The following is an 18638-nucleotide window of genomic DNA, read 5'->3' as shown; positions in this document are numbered from 1 at the left end:
TCTTTCTTCTAAGTTCCAAGAAATTGTTATTATATAGCCATAAAGATGCCAGTAAAATAAAAGTAGAGAGAGAATGAGGGCCATGTCTAAAAAGTGATAGAAGATTCATAGATGCAAATTACAAGCCTCCCAAAATCTGTATCTAATGCTTTCCCTTTATGTAACTTTAAAAAATTCCATCTCACATGTCTAAGGCAATGGGTGCTTCATTTTTTGGTCACAAGAGGTATCCTCACACAAAAAGATGTGATTCAAAAAAGTAGTTAAACAAAAATAACTAATAATCCCATCCCTGCCCTCCTAAGATAACTGGCCTCCCCCTGGAAAACTCTTTTTAGGATCAAAGACCACTTTCTAGGGTCCAAGTGTAGTATTAACTTTGTCAACTTATAAAGGTCTATGATCTTGGGGTGCCTGGGTGGCTCAGTTGGCTGAGCGTCTGCCTTCGCCTCAGGTCATGATCCCAGGGTCCTGGGATACAGCCCCGCATCAGGCTACCTGCTCGGCGGGGAGCCTGCTTCTCCCTCTCCCTCTGTCTGCTGCTTCCCCTGCTTGTGCTCTCTCTCTGTCAAAAATAAATAAAAATCTTTAAAAAAAAAAAAAAGGTCTATGATCTTTCCTATTGCACACAAAAAAATAACCAATGCTTTTCCCCTCTTTTGAACTCTCAAAAAAACATCATGGAGGGAAGTGGGGAACCCACCCTTCAGCATACAGAAGTTCTCCTCCAGCCATTATCAGAGTTAACTGGGAGTATGTTCCATACCCCGGAAACCCATGACAGTACTGAAAAACATCTGAAAACACGTTTGCATTCACAGTAATAAAATAAAATTAAATAAAAAAAAATCATTGGGAATTCACTGTAACTATAACAACCCAGCTGTTCTGCTGCACTGCAAAATTGACTTCACAGTCAAAGCCAGTAATCCGTAGGCCCAGTTCCACATTTAAACAATTAAATTTCCCATGAACTCAGGCCATGTCTTTTTTAGCTTACTGAAGGATTCATGTGAGTGTCTGGGCATCTATAAACTGGGAAAGTGGAGATTGTCAACCACAGCAGTCATTATGGGTTGCATATTCATGCATTTAAAGAGTATATCAAAGCTTTTCTTTCTTTTTCTTTTGTCATAGTCTCTAATAATCTTGATGGGTTTTCTTTTGAAAATGAAAAAGCCAGTATTTATTGGTCGGTCCTCTTTTCATCCTAAATGAGTAACATTCACTATGTGAAAGTTGGCTTGTCATCATTTCCATTTTCAGGTTCCTACGTTTCAAATACTTCAATGCAAAATATAAACAAGGCAGAAACTTACGACAAGTCCAGATTTTTTTTTGGCGCACAGTATTCCACATATGCCACAAAGAAGAAACTGAAAGGGAAAAGAATAAAAATTATTCCATATTCAAAGACAAGAAAACCTCTATTTTTTTAGCTTATAGCTCACTCATGACACTTGTTCCAGGGAAGTGTGAAAATTTTACGTTCCCATCAAAAGCTGGAAAGGAAAATACCTCATTCTAGAATGGTAAGAGATAAAAATGTTAACTTTAGTGAAAATGTGTTCTTTGCAAGATTGATATAGGTAACCTGTGGTACTTAAGCAAAACCTGAGTCAGTTTTACACCAGGCAAAATTATGAAGTAAATAAATGTAGAGTTTTGTTCTTCCTATTTTCTTTCACTGTCTTCTATTTCTTTCTACTTTCTTAAGGAGAAAAGTGGTGTGATACATTCATTCATAATTGATTTCTAAGCAATTCGAAATCAATGGCCTCTACTACAGGTAGTGAATCTCACACAAACAAAAAGATAAGGCATCAAAAAGGGAAATGTTCTTCTTTAGAGACATTCTTTGTACCTCTCAAACTATGCCAGGTAAAATGGTGACCTCCTCATTCTACCAGAAATATGGTCCTTGTGGATATGTTGGAAGACCTCAAGGAGATGAAGCTATTGATGGCATGTCATTTCTTGTAAATAAGCACGTTGGTGACATAATCACTTTGCAAAGAAAAGATGCATCAAATAGTCTACCAATGATACACTATTAGATACTTTGGTTATCGGAGAATGGTAAATCATTTAACTTGGTTAGAAACATTTAGAGCCATTTGAATGTGCATTTATACATACATCTGGCTAGAAGCAAACCATATCAATAAAATAATAGTCATTAATAAATAATAAGCCCACTAAGGGCTTTCAGACTAGCAGATAAAGCTTTTAATGCAGTTAAGTTTTTCCTTTTGATTTTCTTTTAAATTGTGCTATCTCAAGTCAGAACTAATAATATGAGTGGTTTTAACTGAGTTTCACACATGGGTAGACTTTTTAAATATATACATAAAAATAATCTTAGAATTATATGAAATAAATGAAATGCGTGTGAGAAACACCAACAAAATTTGATAAAGACATAATGAGTTAAGGAAGTTTTCCTTTGCAGGGATTTTTCCATATAAGGGAACGAAATAATTGCAAAGCAGGCAACGATGCAGAAAGACAGATCAGAGAAACCAAGGATATATAACAATTTGCTTAAAATATAGATGATCTTTCAAATTAATACTCAACAAAGTTAAATATTTATGTAATTTTAGAGGAGTGGGAAGGATTTACTAGACATAACAGCAAAGTCACAGACCAAAATGGAAAATACTTATAAATATTAATACATAAAATTATATTTTCAATAGTAAAAAATAACATACCTCTCAAAGGCAAAAAAATAAATTGGGATCATATTTAGAAAGCCTATGACAGACAAGGGTTAACATATTATATAAATTGATCTGATAAAATAATTTTAATACCTTAAACCATGAGAAGATAAAAACTCAGAACTTTATAAAACTTGAATACTCACATACTTTTCAGAAGTTTTAAATATCTACTTCTGAGTAACCATTTGTCACCCCCATCCCCCTTTGTGTCCTGGGTCCAGATGAACTTGTCCTTAAGAGTCCTTAAGGACTCTTCCTTACTGATCCTATCTCATGTCTATCAAGGCTGTGCTCAAGCCATTCCAGTTTGGAACAGTTCTGTACCTCTTGGTGCTGCCAAGCTTCAGATCAAAGCCTCAGCATGCCCTCCTCCTTGCTTGCCTGACTAACCCATTACTCACCCTGAAAGTCCATTCACCCAGAACTCATTCCTGAAATAATTTGAAAGCAATGTAGTTTTGTGTTCCTTGGATCTCTTCTGAAATCTATAAACATTGCCATTATTTATTCACAGCCAAGCTTGAGTGGACCTCAGGAGTTTAAGCCGAGTTCTCCTTCCCAGCCACTTGGTTAGAACATCTAGGTGGCAATAAAATTGCTTCCTTCTATGGTCCACTAAGGAAAGGAATTTCAGGGCTTGGGGAAGTGGGGGGAAGGTAGAATACAAGGGGAATCAAACAATATATTTCTACTCCCAGTCAGGCCTAGAGAATAAATACTTCTGGATAGTTACTTCTGTCAGGGTATCCAAAAATCTACATTCCCTGGAGGAAACCATTAATCTGAGAAAAAAGTTACCCATATAATGGGCAGTATATAAAATCACAACATTTATGAGGAGGCTGTAAGGGATGTTAGCTGAAATTTAGCCATCACAGTTTATAGAGAAGTGTAAAAGAAGCACAAAAAAGCAGTAAATGATCTTTTAATTTCATGGGCTGTCTGTACTCCAAGTCAGAGCACTGCAAGGGATCTTAAAAGATGACTTAATTCAGTCCTTGCAGTTTGCATGTGGGGAAGTACAGTTCCAGACAGGCTTAGTGACTTGCTCAAGGTCACTCATCAAGGTCACAAATCACCCATGTAATCTAAGGCTTTTTAAAGTGTCTGAGTTGGGGTGCCTGGGTGGCTCAGTCAGTTAAGCGTCTGCCTTCGGCTCAGGTCATGATCCCAGGGTTCTGGGATCGAGCCCCACATCGGCTCCCTGCTCAGGGGGAAGCCTGCTTCTCCCTCTCCCTCTGCTGCCCCTCCCCCTGCTGTGCTCTCTCTCTCTCTCTCTCAAATAAATAAATAAAATCTTAAAAAAAAAAAACTAAAAAAAAAAATAAAGTGAGTTAATTTATTTCTAATATTGTACTGAAATGCTCTTCAAAAGGATTTTTCAGTGCTAGTACAGGGCATCAGACTAGCAAATCCAACCAGAAGTGTTCAATGAACACCTGGCCATCTATAATTGCTCTCTTTGCCCTTCCCATTATTAATTTTTGTTGTAATAAGAATGACTATAAGATCAATCAATTGTATTACAGTCTACAATTAAGCGTACCTTATTATAAAGGAAATTTGTTCTATTTCAAAATAGTTTTTTTTTTTTTTTTTTGCTCAATATACCTTTATCAAGGATGCAAAGCACTCACACTACATTATGAAACAAGTGAAAAACAAATCAGTTTAAAAAAGTAAAATTGACGGCTGGAGACATATATATCTGAATTAGATAGACAATATTACATGAGACAATATAATTTTATTTCTGAGAAGATGGGTTATTTAAACCCAGGAGAGTTATTTGCTTTGCTTTTACTATGAAGTTATATAGATCAAGTGATCTAATGATAGGAAGTGCAACTATGTAATAAAACTAGTTAGCCGTCCAACTGGAATTCATTTGATTCCAATTTAGATTAAACTCAGTAGATCGCTAAGGTTGTGACTCATTGTAGGATGAAATGGAGCTATTATGGAATTAGCATTCTATATTTTGAGTGGATTTTCTTCATGAAAGGTCCAGGGAGCCTTCTGCTTTTGCTTAAGATGGAGAAAGAACAAAGATGTCATTCCCACTTAAACAATAAGCTAAAGCAGAAAAACTAAGAGATTGATAACTTTGAGAGAGCCCATCAGAATAGTGAAGTCCAAGGCAATGGAATAAGCAGTTCAAAGAGGAATAAGGCCCTCAAAGGAAATTCTGGACACACAAACTATATCTTTTGTTGCAGAGACAGGAGGAAGGGACGTGGGTTGTCACATAAATGGGTGTGTGGGCAGGAAGGGGACGGTGCAAAGCTCTGCACTGTCCTTAGGCTTTCTTTCTTATGAAGCAAATGCTTTAAGCCCCTGGCAAAGGGGTAGCAAAGCTTACTGTTTCCAGGATTTATGCAAATATGGACTGCAACTCTAACTAGAGGAAACGTAGAAGAATATATCTGCACCAAAGATAATCACTGTAACAGCACAATCATTTCCTCACTAGAATGACTGCCTTTTGCACTAACAGCATAAAGAATATTATCAAGATAAAATACTGGCAAGATTCTGAAGATAAAGCACATTGCAACTTTTGACATCCAGTCAAATTCTCATTCACACAAGAGATTACAAAAAACACAGGATCATTTGGGCAAAAGCACTGTGGTGGGCTGAATTATGGCTCTCCAAAGAGATGTATGTCCTAATCCCCAGAATCCACTAATGTTACCTCATATGGCCAAAAAAAAAAAAAAGCCTTTGCAGATGTGATTAAATTAAGAATATCAAAATGAGATTATTGTGGATTGTCCAGGTAGGCCCTAAATATAGTCACAAGAGTCCTTTAAGAGGAAGAGAAGAAGGTAAAAAGAGACAGAAGGTTCCAAGAAGACACAAAAAGACAAAGAAAGAGAGTTGTGAAGAGTCCATACTGCTGGCTGTGAGGGGGAGGAGAGTCCTGAGGCCCAGCGTGCAGGCACCCTCTGTGAGCTGAAAATGGATTCTCCCCTGTGGCCTCCAGAAGGAATCTAGCCCCATAGACGTATTTTAGATTTCTGGCCCCCAGAACTGCGAGAAAGGATATATTTCTGTTGTTTTAAGCCACTAAATTTGTGGCAATTTGTTCCAGCAGCTATAGGAAGCTAATACAGGCTCCAAAACATTTTACATGACACACTCTACAAGAATTACTAGAAGCTGTTCAGGACAACAAGCAGGGAAAGCCAGGAGATAAAAAAGAAATGTAGGAGAAAAAGCACAAAATAAAACAAAACAGTATATCTTTTAGATTCAAAAGTATTGATTGGAAAAATTAATTACCTGTTTCGAATGAATATCCCAGGTGATTTTGGCATGAGAGAGGGTGAGGTGGGGGTAAAGAAGATGTAAGTAGTATTCTAAAACTCTTATCATTTAGCAGAATAACAGAAAAGCTAACTAGTTCTAGATATTGACGGAAAGTACAACTTTAATTTTGTGCATTAAAATACAGAGACTGAGAAAATAAAAATAAAGAGAAAAATACAATTTGACAGTAAAGAGGGAACCAAGAGATGTCAGGGAAGTTTAAAAAAAATGAAAGGAAATAAAGTGAAACTATAAAATAAGTTGGAATAAACAATTCAATAGTGTAAGCAATCAGACTAAATGTGAATGCATTCAATTTTCCTCCTAAGAGGGAGAATAGAAGGGAAATAAAACAGTCTACTGGTAAAGAAGGAAAGGGGTTTGTTAAAAGATCCCTAAAATGAATACATGAATGAAAACCTCTTCTTTCCATCTGCTTTTCTCTCTGTCTCTGTCTCTCTGTTTCATTTCTTTCTGTTCCTCTCTCAGCACCGACCTAGATGCTTGTTAATGAATTCTTTATTAGTAATCCTTTCTGTCCAAGAAAGTTTATTCTGGGAAAAGACTAAGAGTAAAAAAAAAAAAGGCTCTTGTAGAATTTCTCAATTTTAAATTATGTAATGGAAAATGTTGAAACCATGGTTGTAATGGAAGCAGATAAAACCAGTGGCCAGAAGAACAAGCAAGTGTTGGGTGAAGAGATTATGAAAGATGGTGGACCAATCTTGTTTTAAGAGAGCTTATTAAAAATTTTGCCACATCACATTTAATGACCTCAGATGAAACAATTTTCACTGAAATTCACTAGCCATTACACAAGATATACATACTAGAAAGTAGAAATGATGCTACTTGCCCCACACTCAAGATAATGAGCTAAACAACACATTGAACTTAATACTTTGATAAACTTCAATGATTTATACAATTTTGTCAAAATTAAGGTTTCTTTAAAATATATAGAAATATGATCAAGAAAACAAATATTAAATGTTGGGAGACTGAGTGGAAAGAAATCTATTTCTGGTTAAACAATGTATTTTCCTTGTACATGGATTGAAAGTTTGATGATTTGCTTTGCTACCACCAGTTCTTGGATATTTTTATTCTACTTCAATCACCTCTTCAAGAATAACAACTGGAGTCTCTTAAAAGGATTATTTTGTGGTTTAGCACAGAAAATGCTACTGTGCTAACATAGTTCATATTTTCCCTGAAACTGTGCTGATATGATAGTGATTTTCTGGCTATCCTCATCAGGATGGGTAGTTTTATTCTCAGTTAAATATAACGAATCATAAACCACTTCATATTAAAGTAGATATAGCTTCAATGACCACCACATTTCATTTTTACTTGGAAAGTTTTTTTTAGTTCAACACATTCATAATAGTGGCTGAAATAAAGCGTTTATGTTGCAAAGCATGTTGATTGTCTCTCAATTCTCTAGAAAAAAATGTATTGAAAAAGGGAATTTTCTTTCACGATGGGCAAGTGAGTGAAGAAAAGAAATTATGGATCAAAGAAACAGTTTTGAACCTCATGCTACATAAAAGTAAAATTGAATCCGTTATTTCATTTGCCATTACTGGCCTGTTAGAGATCATCTATTTTTATATTCAACTTTGCCATATCTCCTCGGACAAAGCTGTGCTGTTAAAATGAAGTTTCTAGATGACATGATGGAATTTCAAACTGGATGAATGAATTGGTAAATGGGTGGATGAATGTATCACAGTATGCATGGGGAGGGGCAGAAATTAATCAGATTTAGCCAATTCCAGACACACAACTGGGTGCAATTAGTCTTTTCACTGAATCAAATCCCATTAACTTCTTTTTTGTTTTCCTGAAACACTCATGATTGGTCAGATTAGGTTAATTTTCTTCTCAATGGCGGCATTTGAAAATGATTTGGGTGGCGTTGACCTTTTAAATGTCACAATCCTCGCTTTGTGGGTTTCAAAATTTCCTTCTCAAACCTCAGATGTCCTTGAGATGTCAGCACGGGTAGAGCTTTCTATTAAAACAAAAATCACTGAAAAAGATATTACCTTGACACTGAATGGTAACTGCTAGAAGATCCTTTTTAAATGTGAGTGACTTCCCAAACTAAAAAAGGTTGTATTCTTTTTAAATTTTTTATTGGTGTATAATTGTCATATAACATTATATTAGTTTGTATTCTTAATTATGTGAGACAGAAAATGGCTTGGGAAAGGACCCTACGAGTATATATCCCAGCTGTTTATTTATTTTCTCTCAATAGACACAGCATAGGCATTTCCCCTTGATGAAACTAGAAATTGGGCAGTGTCTCAACACTCTCAACTGAATGCTATTACTTACTATCACCTAGTCTGTTCTGTAAACTGCTCTGAGTGATTATAATACCATCTCCCCTTTAAATACCCTTTATATAGACACTGTCCCTTGAGGCACACACCATCCCAGTCACATTCAGAAATTTGCTCCTGGAAGAAATCAGATACTTGTCATTTAGTCAAGATCAAATGATGTAGAAAACAGTCAACAGGTATCACAAAAAGCTTCAGGACATTAAAAAATCAGAATATAATTTGTTTGTTACTTTAGGGTTCTTTCAAGCCCTCGGGTACTATGGCTGGCAAGCCTTTCGGGCTGAAAGCAGAGATTCTTTTTTTTTTTTTTTTTTTAAGATTTTATTTATCTACCTGAGAGAGAGAATGAGATAGAGAGCATGAGAGGGGGGAGGGTCAGAGAGAGAAGCAGACTCCCTGCTGAGCAGGGAGCCCGACGTGGGACTCGATCCCGGGACTCCAGGATCATGACCTGAGCCAAAGGCAGTCGCTTAACCAACTGAGCCACCCAGGCGCCCCTGAAAGCAGAGATTCTAAAGGAAGGAGAAGAGTTCCTCATTTTATGATTATAAGCAATGGTCTGTCCTGGATGGACCATGACTTAAGGTAAGTAACTACCATCTATACGTGTTCCCTCTGGGGAAAAAGAGAATACTGTGGTAGGCAGAGTAGGGTCCCTAAAAACAACTTTATCAAACTTTACGAGCTTATACCACCACTGTAACAATCCTGACCATATGAATCCTCCTTGAAATCCTTTGTAAGATCTCGGAGTGAAGGGATCTCTTCCCAGTTGAGGGCAGATGTCTCATATAGTAATCCCATCTGAGTATGTATCTGTCCAGTTTCAAGTACCAAGATTTCCCCTAACACTCTCGAGATTTAGGCAGGTTATAAAAGCTGCCCATGTTAACCTCCTTTTTTGTTCTACCAGGATAATCTTTGAGAAAACACTTTTGGTGCCTTAATGGTTGGACCCAATTTGGATTACGTGACCTCAGTTACAAAGCCTTGACAAGAATTTTTCAAATAATGGCATCTGTAAACCATTTCTTATCAGAATGACATGGGGATATTTGTCATAAATGCAGTCATGGGCCCCCATTGAATCAAATTTTGGTGGGGTGGGGTCTAAGAATCTGCATCTTGGATAAATTCCGGGGTAACTGTTATACTCCTAATTGTAGGATAACCTTAGGTATAGAATCACAGGACTGATTTAATTCTCTAGTTTGGCTTAGGTGAGCTGGCGCTACCAGAAGCCAGCCAGATGTGGGACCTACCACGGGAGTAGTAGGCCTGAAGGGACCAACAATGGATGCGTGTCTACTACCAGACTCCGGAGACTCCCTAGGCTTATGTGATGAATGAAGCTTCTTCTCTTTCCTGAAGGATTTAATGGAGAATATTTGTCTCTTCATTCCCGGGTGTAAAGACAGTTATCAGAAGCATCCCAGCAGAAGTAAAGGTGTTTTGTTCGTACATCTCTCCATCAACCATGGTGGGCGGGGTAGGGAAGGAAATTGATGTTGCTTTCTCTGGATCCTACTGTAGACATTTTATGCCTTTGCATGGTAAGTTTTAAGTGGCTTATCTTTGACAGGTTCATTTCCCACATCAAAGAATAGTGGCTTTTAAGGTCTTTACACTCCCCCAACCCATTCCCCTGAGGATAAATCACTTCCGGTAATCGGAACACCTAGACTGAAGCAAAGGTGGGGCTATTAGTGCTCCACAGAGAGCCTCTAAGGAATAAAAGAGCTGTTCCTTCAAAGGATATTAACAAAGAGACATTTTCTTGCCTAACTTTTTCTCTTCATTGTTTTCTGTCTCCCCCTCTCTTTTAAGAGTCTGAAGCAGTTGATTAGAGTCTTGCAAAAGCAACACAGAGAAGAGTTTTACTCCCACTCTGTGGGTCAGCATTATAGTTTATATTATTTAGCCAAGTTTCTATGTCTGCTACAGTTCTCATAATGAATATTTTGGATCAGGTAGGAAATAATAGTTTTCTTCCTGAATGTATTTATGCCAGAGCCTGTCAGTATACACAACTGGACTGTGAAAACCATTAGGTTGGAAAGAGTAAACTAGAATGTTTCCAAACTCCATGGGTAATCAGAGTTGCAGAGCACTATTTATAAAGCACCTGAAATTTACTAGGGGTGGATGCGTCCTTTCTCTCCTATTTAGTTAACTTCAAACTGATTTTAAATGATGGCAAGCATTCATTACATCTTTCCGGTAACCTGGTTCAATTTGATTGCCAGAGAGCCCTCAAACAAGGTAAATAGGGAAACTTGTGAATCAATCCTCAAAAGAGGTAATTGGAAAATTTATAAAACTGAGAGCTGATTAAAAATTCCTCACTGCCTTAAAAGATCTAAAGTAATATCTTTTAAGAACACGAATTAGGCTGTTAAAACTAGCAGATTCTGGGAAGTGACTCTGGAGAGTGAGGTTTTTGAGGAGTACATTTTGGAAGGAATCATTTAATTAAAGTGCAATAATGGTGCAGAAGATTTATAAACTTAAGTTAATAAAGGACCCAAGGAAGATGCTGAGTTTCTGAATTGTTTCAGAATAGCTCTAAATGGTGGCTTCTGAGTTTCAATGATTTATGTTATTGATGTGATGGCTTTCAGCTTTCTCTGGATAAAGAGGACCATAACAAAATAATTTTGAGTCCTCCTTCCAACCTCCCACTGATTCATTTCTTCATTACTCAGCAACTATATTATCCCAGTGAAGTTGCATAGACACTAGCCTGTCTTTGTAGTATTATAAGGTGATACTATAGTGAATAAAAAATAAGTTACATACTCAGTAGAGCCAGACAGTAGGTGCTGGCTCTTAAAGAGGCAAAAAGATTAAGCCTGACAGATTTTCTATTTCCTGGAGTTAAGGTGTGCTTTTACTGAAAAACCCACAAAGATTGCAGGAAGAAATAATAATGTATAAAAAAGAAATAATTTTGGAGCATTAAAAAACACATTTGGGTAATGGGCTCTGGAGAAAATATTAAACGCTGCACTGTCCATCAATATCCTTCAGCACAAAGATTATTTGCCTTACTGGAAGAAAGTTTACAAGATATCTTAGCAGATGGACTTTTACCCTCATCTTCCAGTCCTTTTAGTTTAGTTCCTGTTAAAGGACCCCAAATGGAAATACTTTCTCAAGTATTCTGTTGGGATAAATTCTCAAATTTCCAAAGTTTACTTTTTCAAAAATTCACACTTACTATTTGGGTTCTCTCTCCCAGTATTTCTGGGAAGGCTAAAAAAACCACTCTTTACTATTTCCACTTTGTGGGTAGAGGAATTAAGAAGCCAAAAAAATCATACAGTAAGCAAGTGGCAGAAGTTCAACAAGAGCAGAACATGGGGGTTCCCAGATTATTGCTTATTGTGTGCATTATACCTCATTTCATGTTAGCTCTAAGAAAATCAGAAACACCTTGTCAAAAAATACTCTTGTTAATAGACAAGTCATAAAACGTTCCTAATGAAAACCTTGTGAGAAAAATCTCTCTGGTGGGAACAATCGCTATACAAGAATGACTATCACCTTGGTTTTAAACTTCCTCTGGAATTTGTGTTCTCTTTTTCCTCACAGTCACTATCATTCTTGGCCTCAGGTTCCCAGCTGTATCTCTAGCCCAGTGGTGGATAAAACCTAAAGTAAGATAAATCCCTGTCTAATCCCCTCACCACAACTAAAATAAGCTGATATTTTCAAACGAACTTGATAAAAAAAACCAAAGGGGGTACAACAGCAAAATTAAGAAAAGAATTGTAAGATGCACAACAGTGGTCCCCTTCCTGATGCGTATCTCATCCACTCTGTAAGCCCTGTGCCATCCCACATCCCATCTGAAGGACCCAGGACTGATGATTCCAAGAGGATACCAAACATTAGAAGACAAAGTGTCAGGGACCACTTTCAGGGTCATCTCCTCCCAATTAAAATTAAAATATAATAATATATAATATAATAACATATAATTATATAATAATATATAAAATATAATTAAAATTATAACTGGCATCCACAGACAGATTTTATAGTTTAGGCCACTTGCCAAAACATTATCACAGAATCATGGATTCTGTGAGTTGATTTGCTACAAATGGTGATTCTTTTGCTTTTCATTCTGATTTCTAACCAGATTTCATGAAATAACTCCGAGGACCTTTATTTTTATCCATTTTAAAGTGCTGAGACCATAAAAATGCCTACCTATGAAATTACCTGATGGCTGAAAGATAAATCATAAAGAACAGGTACATTTGGTGCAGCAGGATGTGCATAGTCATAGGTTGAAACTAGGATTACCAAAAATTCTGTTCATTGGTGTATCTGGGAAATGGGGGTAGTTTAAAGTGTTGCCTCTTATTTCTGGATTTAAATGTTGTAATCAAGAATAATGGATAGGAGTTATATGGAGGGAGATTTCCACTCATTACCAGGATGAACAGACCTGTCCACGAAGTAGCCTGGGCTTCCTCATAACACTGATTGAGGTCCCTTTGGGAATGTTTGGAGAGTGACTGAATGACCACCTCTTAGGGTGCAGAGAACAGATTGGTACAGTTCTGACAAGGGATTGAAGTAGAATTCTATGAAACACACTGACATTCTGATTGAGATTAATTTATGACATGGCTACAAGATCCATTTTCAAAGAATTGGAGTTCATGACAAAAGTGGCACTGTGCCATCTATCTCTGATGAAACAGAAGACATTTCAGGCTCCTCAGCATCTTCGGCTATTTATTGTTGTGACCATAAATTAGCCAAGACAACGTAAAAATGTATGGTTAATTGACACTACCGAATATAGAAGGCCCAGTAACGGTTTACTGTAACTGCAGAAACAGCTGTGCTCTTTTTACCTTTCTTTTTATTTACAGTTAATAATAGATGACTCTTTATGGTTCCTAGTGTATAAAATTATAACTGGCATCCACAGACAGATTTTATAGTTTAGGCCACTTGCCAAAACATTAGTTAATTTATAGTCTTTATAGCACTGTGGGAGTTAGGGACTTTATTACTTTGCCTAGAACCTCAGCAGGAAGGAGCTACGGCCAGATCTAGATTTAGAACGTAGAGTGACGTGAGCAAGATGGTGACATAGCTTGTTCCTGACTTTGCTCCCCGTCATGAGAAGAACTAACAGCTATTCAAGAAGACACCACTGAAAGAACCCTGGAACATGGGGCTGAGACTGAAGTACCCCCTGGCACCACAGAGACCAAGACAGACTGCATTTGTCGGGCAAGAGAAGCAGCTACATGTTGACCACATCGCCTCTCCCCCAGACCAGCGCATCACCATGCAGCAAAGTCTTGCATGAGCGTCTGGTTCCTCCACTGAGAAAAGAGAACCCGGGAGGGATAACAAATCCCACCAGCATTGTGGGTCATTTTATGGGAGCCCCTACTCTGACTTCATACCATGGGGATTACAGGGGAATCTACGGGACTTGACCATTGGGAAAGTGACTGGGATGGAGAAGTGGGGGAGAGGCTTGCAACCACCAGCACACAGATCTCAGTAGTCTACTGAGAGTTCATACCTAAGCTGGTACCGCCCAATAGTAATCCCAACCAGCATCTCTGTCCATCTGTAGAACCAAGTTAAGGGTACACACTCAGCAGGGTGCAGATATGCCTGATTCAGATACTCATTCAAGGAGTTCTGCAGGCCCTAGAGCCCGATTTGCCCATGCCCAGGCAAAGAGCTGAATCACAGCCCTTCCTGCTGTGGGGAGTGTTTTCTGGGCCCATCTGATCAGAAGGGCTGGCAACATCCCCTGAAGCTGTACGGCCCAGTGGCACTCAAGCTGAGAGTGGGAGGGCAGAGCTGAATGCCCCTAAAGTAAAGCTAGTACCAGGTGTGGAGCTCAAAATCAGCAGAAGAAAGGATATAATAGAGATTAGAGCAGAAATAAAAGCAGTAGAGAACAGAAAAGCAATAGAAAAGATGAACCAAACTAAGAATTGGTTCTTTGAAAAGAGAAACAAAATAAACCCTTAGCTAGGCCAACCAAGGAAAAAAGAGAAAGGACCTAAATCAACAAATTATAAATGAAAAAAAAAAAAAAAAGGAGAGAGAGACATTATAACTGATACCTAAAAAGACTCCAAATAGCCAAAGAAATCCTGAGGAAAAAAGAACAAAGCAGGAGGCACCACACTTCCTGAATTCAAGCTGTACTATAAAGAGATAGTCATCTAAACAGTATGGTACTGGCATTAAAACAGACAAATAGAACAATGGAATAGACTCAAGAGCCCAGAAATAAACTGAAGCATATACATTCAACTAATATTTGACAAGGGAACCAAGAATGCTCAATGGAGAAAAGACAGTCTTTCCAATAAATGGTGCTGAGATAATTGGATATTCACATGTAAAAGAATGAAACTGGACCACTGTCTTACACCACTCACAAAAATTAACTCCAAATGGGGTGAGGGGCGCCTGGGTGACTCAGTTGTTAAGCATCTGCCTTTGGCTCAGGTCATGGGATAGAGCCCCACATCGGACTCCCTGCTCAGCGGGAAGCCTGCTTCTCCCTCTCCCACTCCCCCTGCTTGTGTTCCCTCTCTCTCTGTGTCTCTTTCTATCAAATAAATAAATAAAATCTTTAAAAAAATGGATTAAAGACTTTAATGTAAAACCTGAAATCATGAAACTCCTAGAAGAAAGCATAAGAATAAAGCTGCTTAACACAGATCTTGATGAGTTTTTGAGTATGACACCTAAAGCACCACCAACAAATACACACGTGGGACTACATCAAACTAAAAAACTTCTGCACAGCAAAATAAACCATCAACAAAGTGAAAAGACAACCTACAGAATGTGAAAAAAAAATTTGCAATCATATATCTGATAAGAGATCAATATCCAGAATATATAAATACATATCCAAAATATATTAAAAACCCATACAATCCAATATATAAAAAAGTCAAAAAACAACCCAATTAAAAAACAGGCAAAGGACTTGAATAGATATTTCTACAAAGAAGATATGCAAAAGGACAACGTGTACATGAAAAGATGCTCAACATCACTAGTCGTTAGGGAAATGCAAATTAAAACCATAACGAGATATTACCTCATGCTTGTTAGAATACCCATTATCAAAAAGATAAGAGATAACATTTATTGAGCACTTGCTAGATACCAGGCTCTGGGCTAAACATTTTATATACATTACCTAATTTAATTCACATATTCAGTTGAGAAAACTGATCCTCAAGACAACTTTTTCACACCATACGGTTGGCATTTGGCGGAAGTGGAATTCAAACACTGGCCTTTCTAACTCTAGCGGCTAAACTAATTTAGGATTTTCCAATAATTTTACCCCAACTTTTTGTTGGGGGAATGATGCAATGGGAAGGGATGAAATAAGTTCAGGTCTACAGGTAAATTACTAAATTGTGGTCGGGGAGCTTTTCCCCCTAAAGCTACTGGATTCTAGTCTCGAAAGAAGTATTTTCCTACCACTTGGTGGCAGTAGCTACCAATTAATTCACAGTGCTGTTTTTCAATTTAACTAAAGTCGTGGTCTTTATTTCTATTTGGGAGCAGTTCTTTAAAAAGATTTCTCCTTTCAATTAATTAACCTTTTCATGTAATATATTTATTTCCAATAAATAAATATATTTATTCTTATTCTTATTGATTATTGTCTTGGATATCATTCAGGTCCATGGATTTCCCTTTAGAATAATGGCCATAGATAAAGACAATAGAAAAGTTTCCGGTTTCCTCCATTCAACTTTATAGCTTCAGAGGTGTGCGCTGTATGGCTGACCAAAAGAGGTTAATGACAGAGCTTGGAAAGAACAGACAGGACAGCTTATCAAACCATAAATAGAAGACAACTTATAATCAATGAGTATTAACTTAGTATGGGTTTATAATAATCAAGAAACACCAAGCATGTTTTCTCAATCCACACATGCAGTCCATTTCACAGAAGAATAAGCTAAGGTCCAGAGACGTCTAAGTGGTCTTACCCAAGAGACACTTGAATGGAGTATACAGCTAAAAAATGGCAGAAGCAGAATTCAAATCCAGATCACTCTGACTCCAAAGTATGTGCACTCTCCCCTGTCTCATCCTGCCTTTCTGACAACGGTATTATTATTCTAAGGAAGAAAGCAGTCACAAAAGACTTCTAATTTTCAGGCTGAAAAGGGAATATCAAAATTCTAAGGATGTTCAAGTCTCCAATATAGAGACAAGAAGAAGAAATGAGTGTACAGTGATAAAGAATATATTTTGTGTAGCTTTAAAGTCATGCAGAAAGTTAGAGGAGTCTACCAAAATGAGCTAAGGCAAAACTTTTTGGGGAGGTGAGGATAATATTAGTCTTAAATAATTGTATGGAACTATCTGAAAGCAGAAGACTGGACTAAAGTACTGAAATTTAGGACTTAAAATCATGGGTTTGTTTTTGTTTTTGTTTTTTAGAATATGTTAGGCCATGATGAAATGCTTATAACACTATTTTAGCAAAACAGCAGACTACAAAACTATGCACATTTTGTTCTTCTATTGCACAAATTATTATTTTCATACATGCAAAGCCAGGGCAATAATATGACAATGTAAATAGTGACTTTCTCTGAGTGGTGGGATCACTGGTCATTTTAATGTCATTTTGGCTCTTTTGTATTTTCCCAATTCTTTAAGGTAAACTTTTATAAAATAATAGGATGTTTCATTTCATCTTTCCAGAACTTTCTTGTGATCAAATCACATCATGTCGACCTATGGCTTTAGCATTTAGAGGAGTTAATGAACTTAAAAAGATGGGGAAAAAAGCCAACAGAGGCAACTTTCTTAAAAGTGAGGGAGGACCTCCTCATAAAGTATTCATTGGAAAGAGTTCATCAAAATATTTTCCTTGATGGCTTTTAAGTTCCCACCATGTGAATGATTTATTTGAATTAAGTCACAGAATCCCCAAAGGGCATCCATTTAAAATCCATCCTATAACTTGGGTGGGTTCTACACAAAAAATTAGTATCCATGTGGGAAAAACACCATTTTCCTGCTTTATGTGTATGTGAGAACCCTCTATACTAATCCAGAGCAATGCTAAATGTCCTGGAGAGTCCTGGTTTCAGTGAAAGGGAATGTCAAGGCTTTTTGTGAGTTAGCCTTGTGTTCATTAACAGCTCCTCCAGATTCCTCTCTTCCATTAATCCTCTTTCTTCCAAATAAACAACATTCACAAACAATTCTGCTAAGCTCCATCTATTGCAGTGGAAACTAGAATGCTAGTGAATCATAAGGTGCCCAACATCAATATTTTATTTGTATTTCTGACTTGACAAGAGTCTTTACACTTTAGGATCAATCTCTTCCATTAAGAGAGGCAGATTTTTCACCTTTAAGTCATTCTGATCGTCAGAAAGTTCTTTCTTTCATTAAGCCTGAAGCCTTTATGCCTGTGATATCCACCCTTTGCCCCCCCAACTTATGACAAATACACCATTTAACCCTGCGTTTTCTCTAGGGCAAACATACCCCGGTTTCTCAGCCATCTTCATGATCGTTCTCTCTTAAATGTTCTGTTGCCTTTCTGTCTCTTTCTCTTTTTAGATTCTACACCCACCATGGAGCCCAGTGCAGGGATTGAACTCACGTCCCTGAGATCTAGACCTGAGCTGTGATCAAGAGTTCGATGCTTAACTGACTGAGCCATCCAGGCGCCCCACTCTCTCTGTGTCTCTTTAAGGAAAAAAATGCCAGCCATGGAATTGTCTGGTAAGCAAATAGATAAATTGGCAGAGCTTCTTCTTTTAGTCAGATTTCTTTCTAGCAAACTTCCAGCTTATTGATGTTCCTAATCATTATTACGTCTGGCCCATAACATTTGCCCTCCCTACAGGTATCTGTGTCTTAGAATTAACACGGATCAGTCTTTACCTATGGAGACTGGCTGTCGGGTGGGAGATACTTTTAAGCATTGGCCCTGTGGTGTTCTTTATCAATTGCAGGCCATTTTGTACTCTTCAGAAAGTACAACAGAGATTAAAATATATTGGGTCTACAATGTTTAGAAATCTATAAACAAACACCATCCATTATGCAATTCCTTTCCTTTACGAGTAGTTCTATAACTTACAGAACCCAATAGAAATGACATCATTCCCTCAGAAATAAAGTGAGGTTTGCTCAGTTTGTAACCAAAATACAGCTTCAGAGTCTGTGAAGGAGG

The 18638-nt window shown here is 37.5% G+C and overlaps 1 protein-coding gene across 2 annotated transcripts in view; it reads right to left on the bottom strand.

Annotated features, from left to right (window-relative positions):
- The window catches only part of TMEM196 (transmembrane protein 196), a 52042-nt gene that overhangs the window by 10429 nt on the left and 22975 nt on the right, over positions 1 to 18638 (bottom strand). For both annotated transcript variants that reach the window (XM_081800439.1, XM_081800438.1), the window contains exon 2: positions 1320 to 1376. In XM_081800439.1, coding sequence (XP_081656565.1) covers positions 1320 to 1376 — 57 coding nt within the window. The remainder of the gene's footprint in view (positions 1 to 1319; positions 1377 to 18638) is intronic.

Source organism: Leptonychotes weddellii, chromosome 12 (genome assembly GCF_054177405.1).
Source record: "Leptonychotes weddellii isolate Sample4059 chromosome 12, ASM5417740v2, whole genome shotgun sequence".
In the NCBI taxonomy this organism is placed as follows: Eukaryota; Metazoa; Chordata; class Mammalia; order Carnivora; family Phocidae; genus Leptonychotes; species Leptonychotes weddellii.
This window is presented reverse-complemented; position numbering and strand designations above follow the sequence as displayed.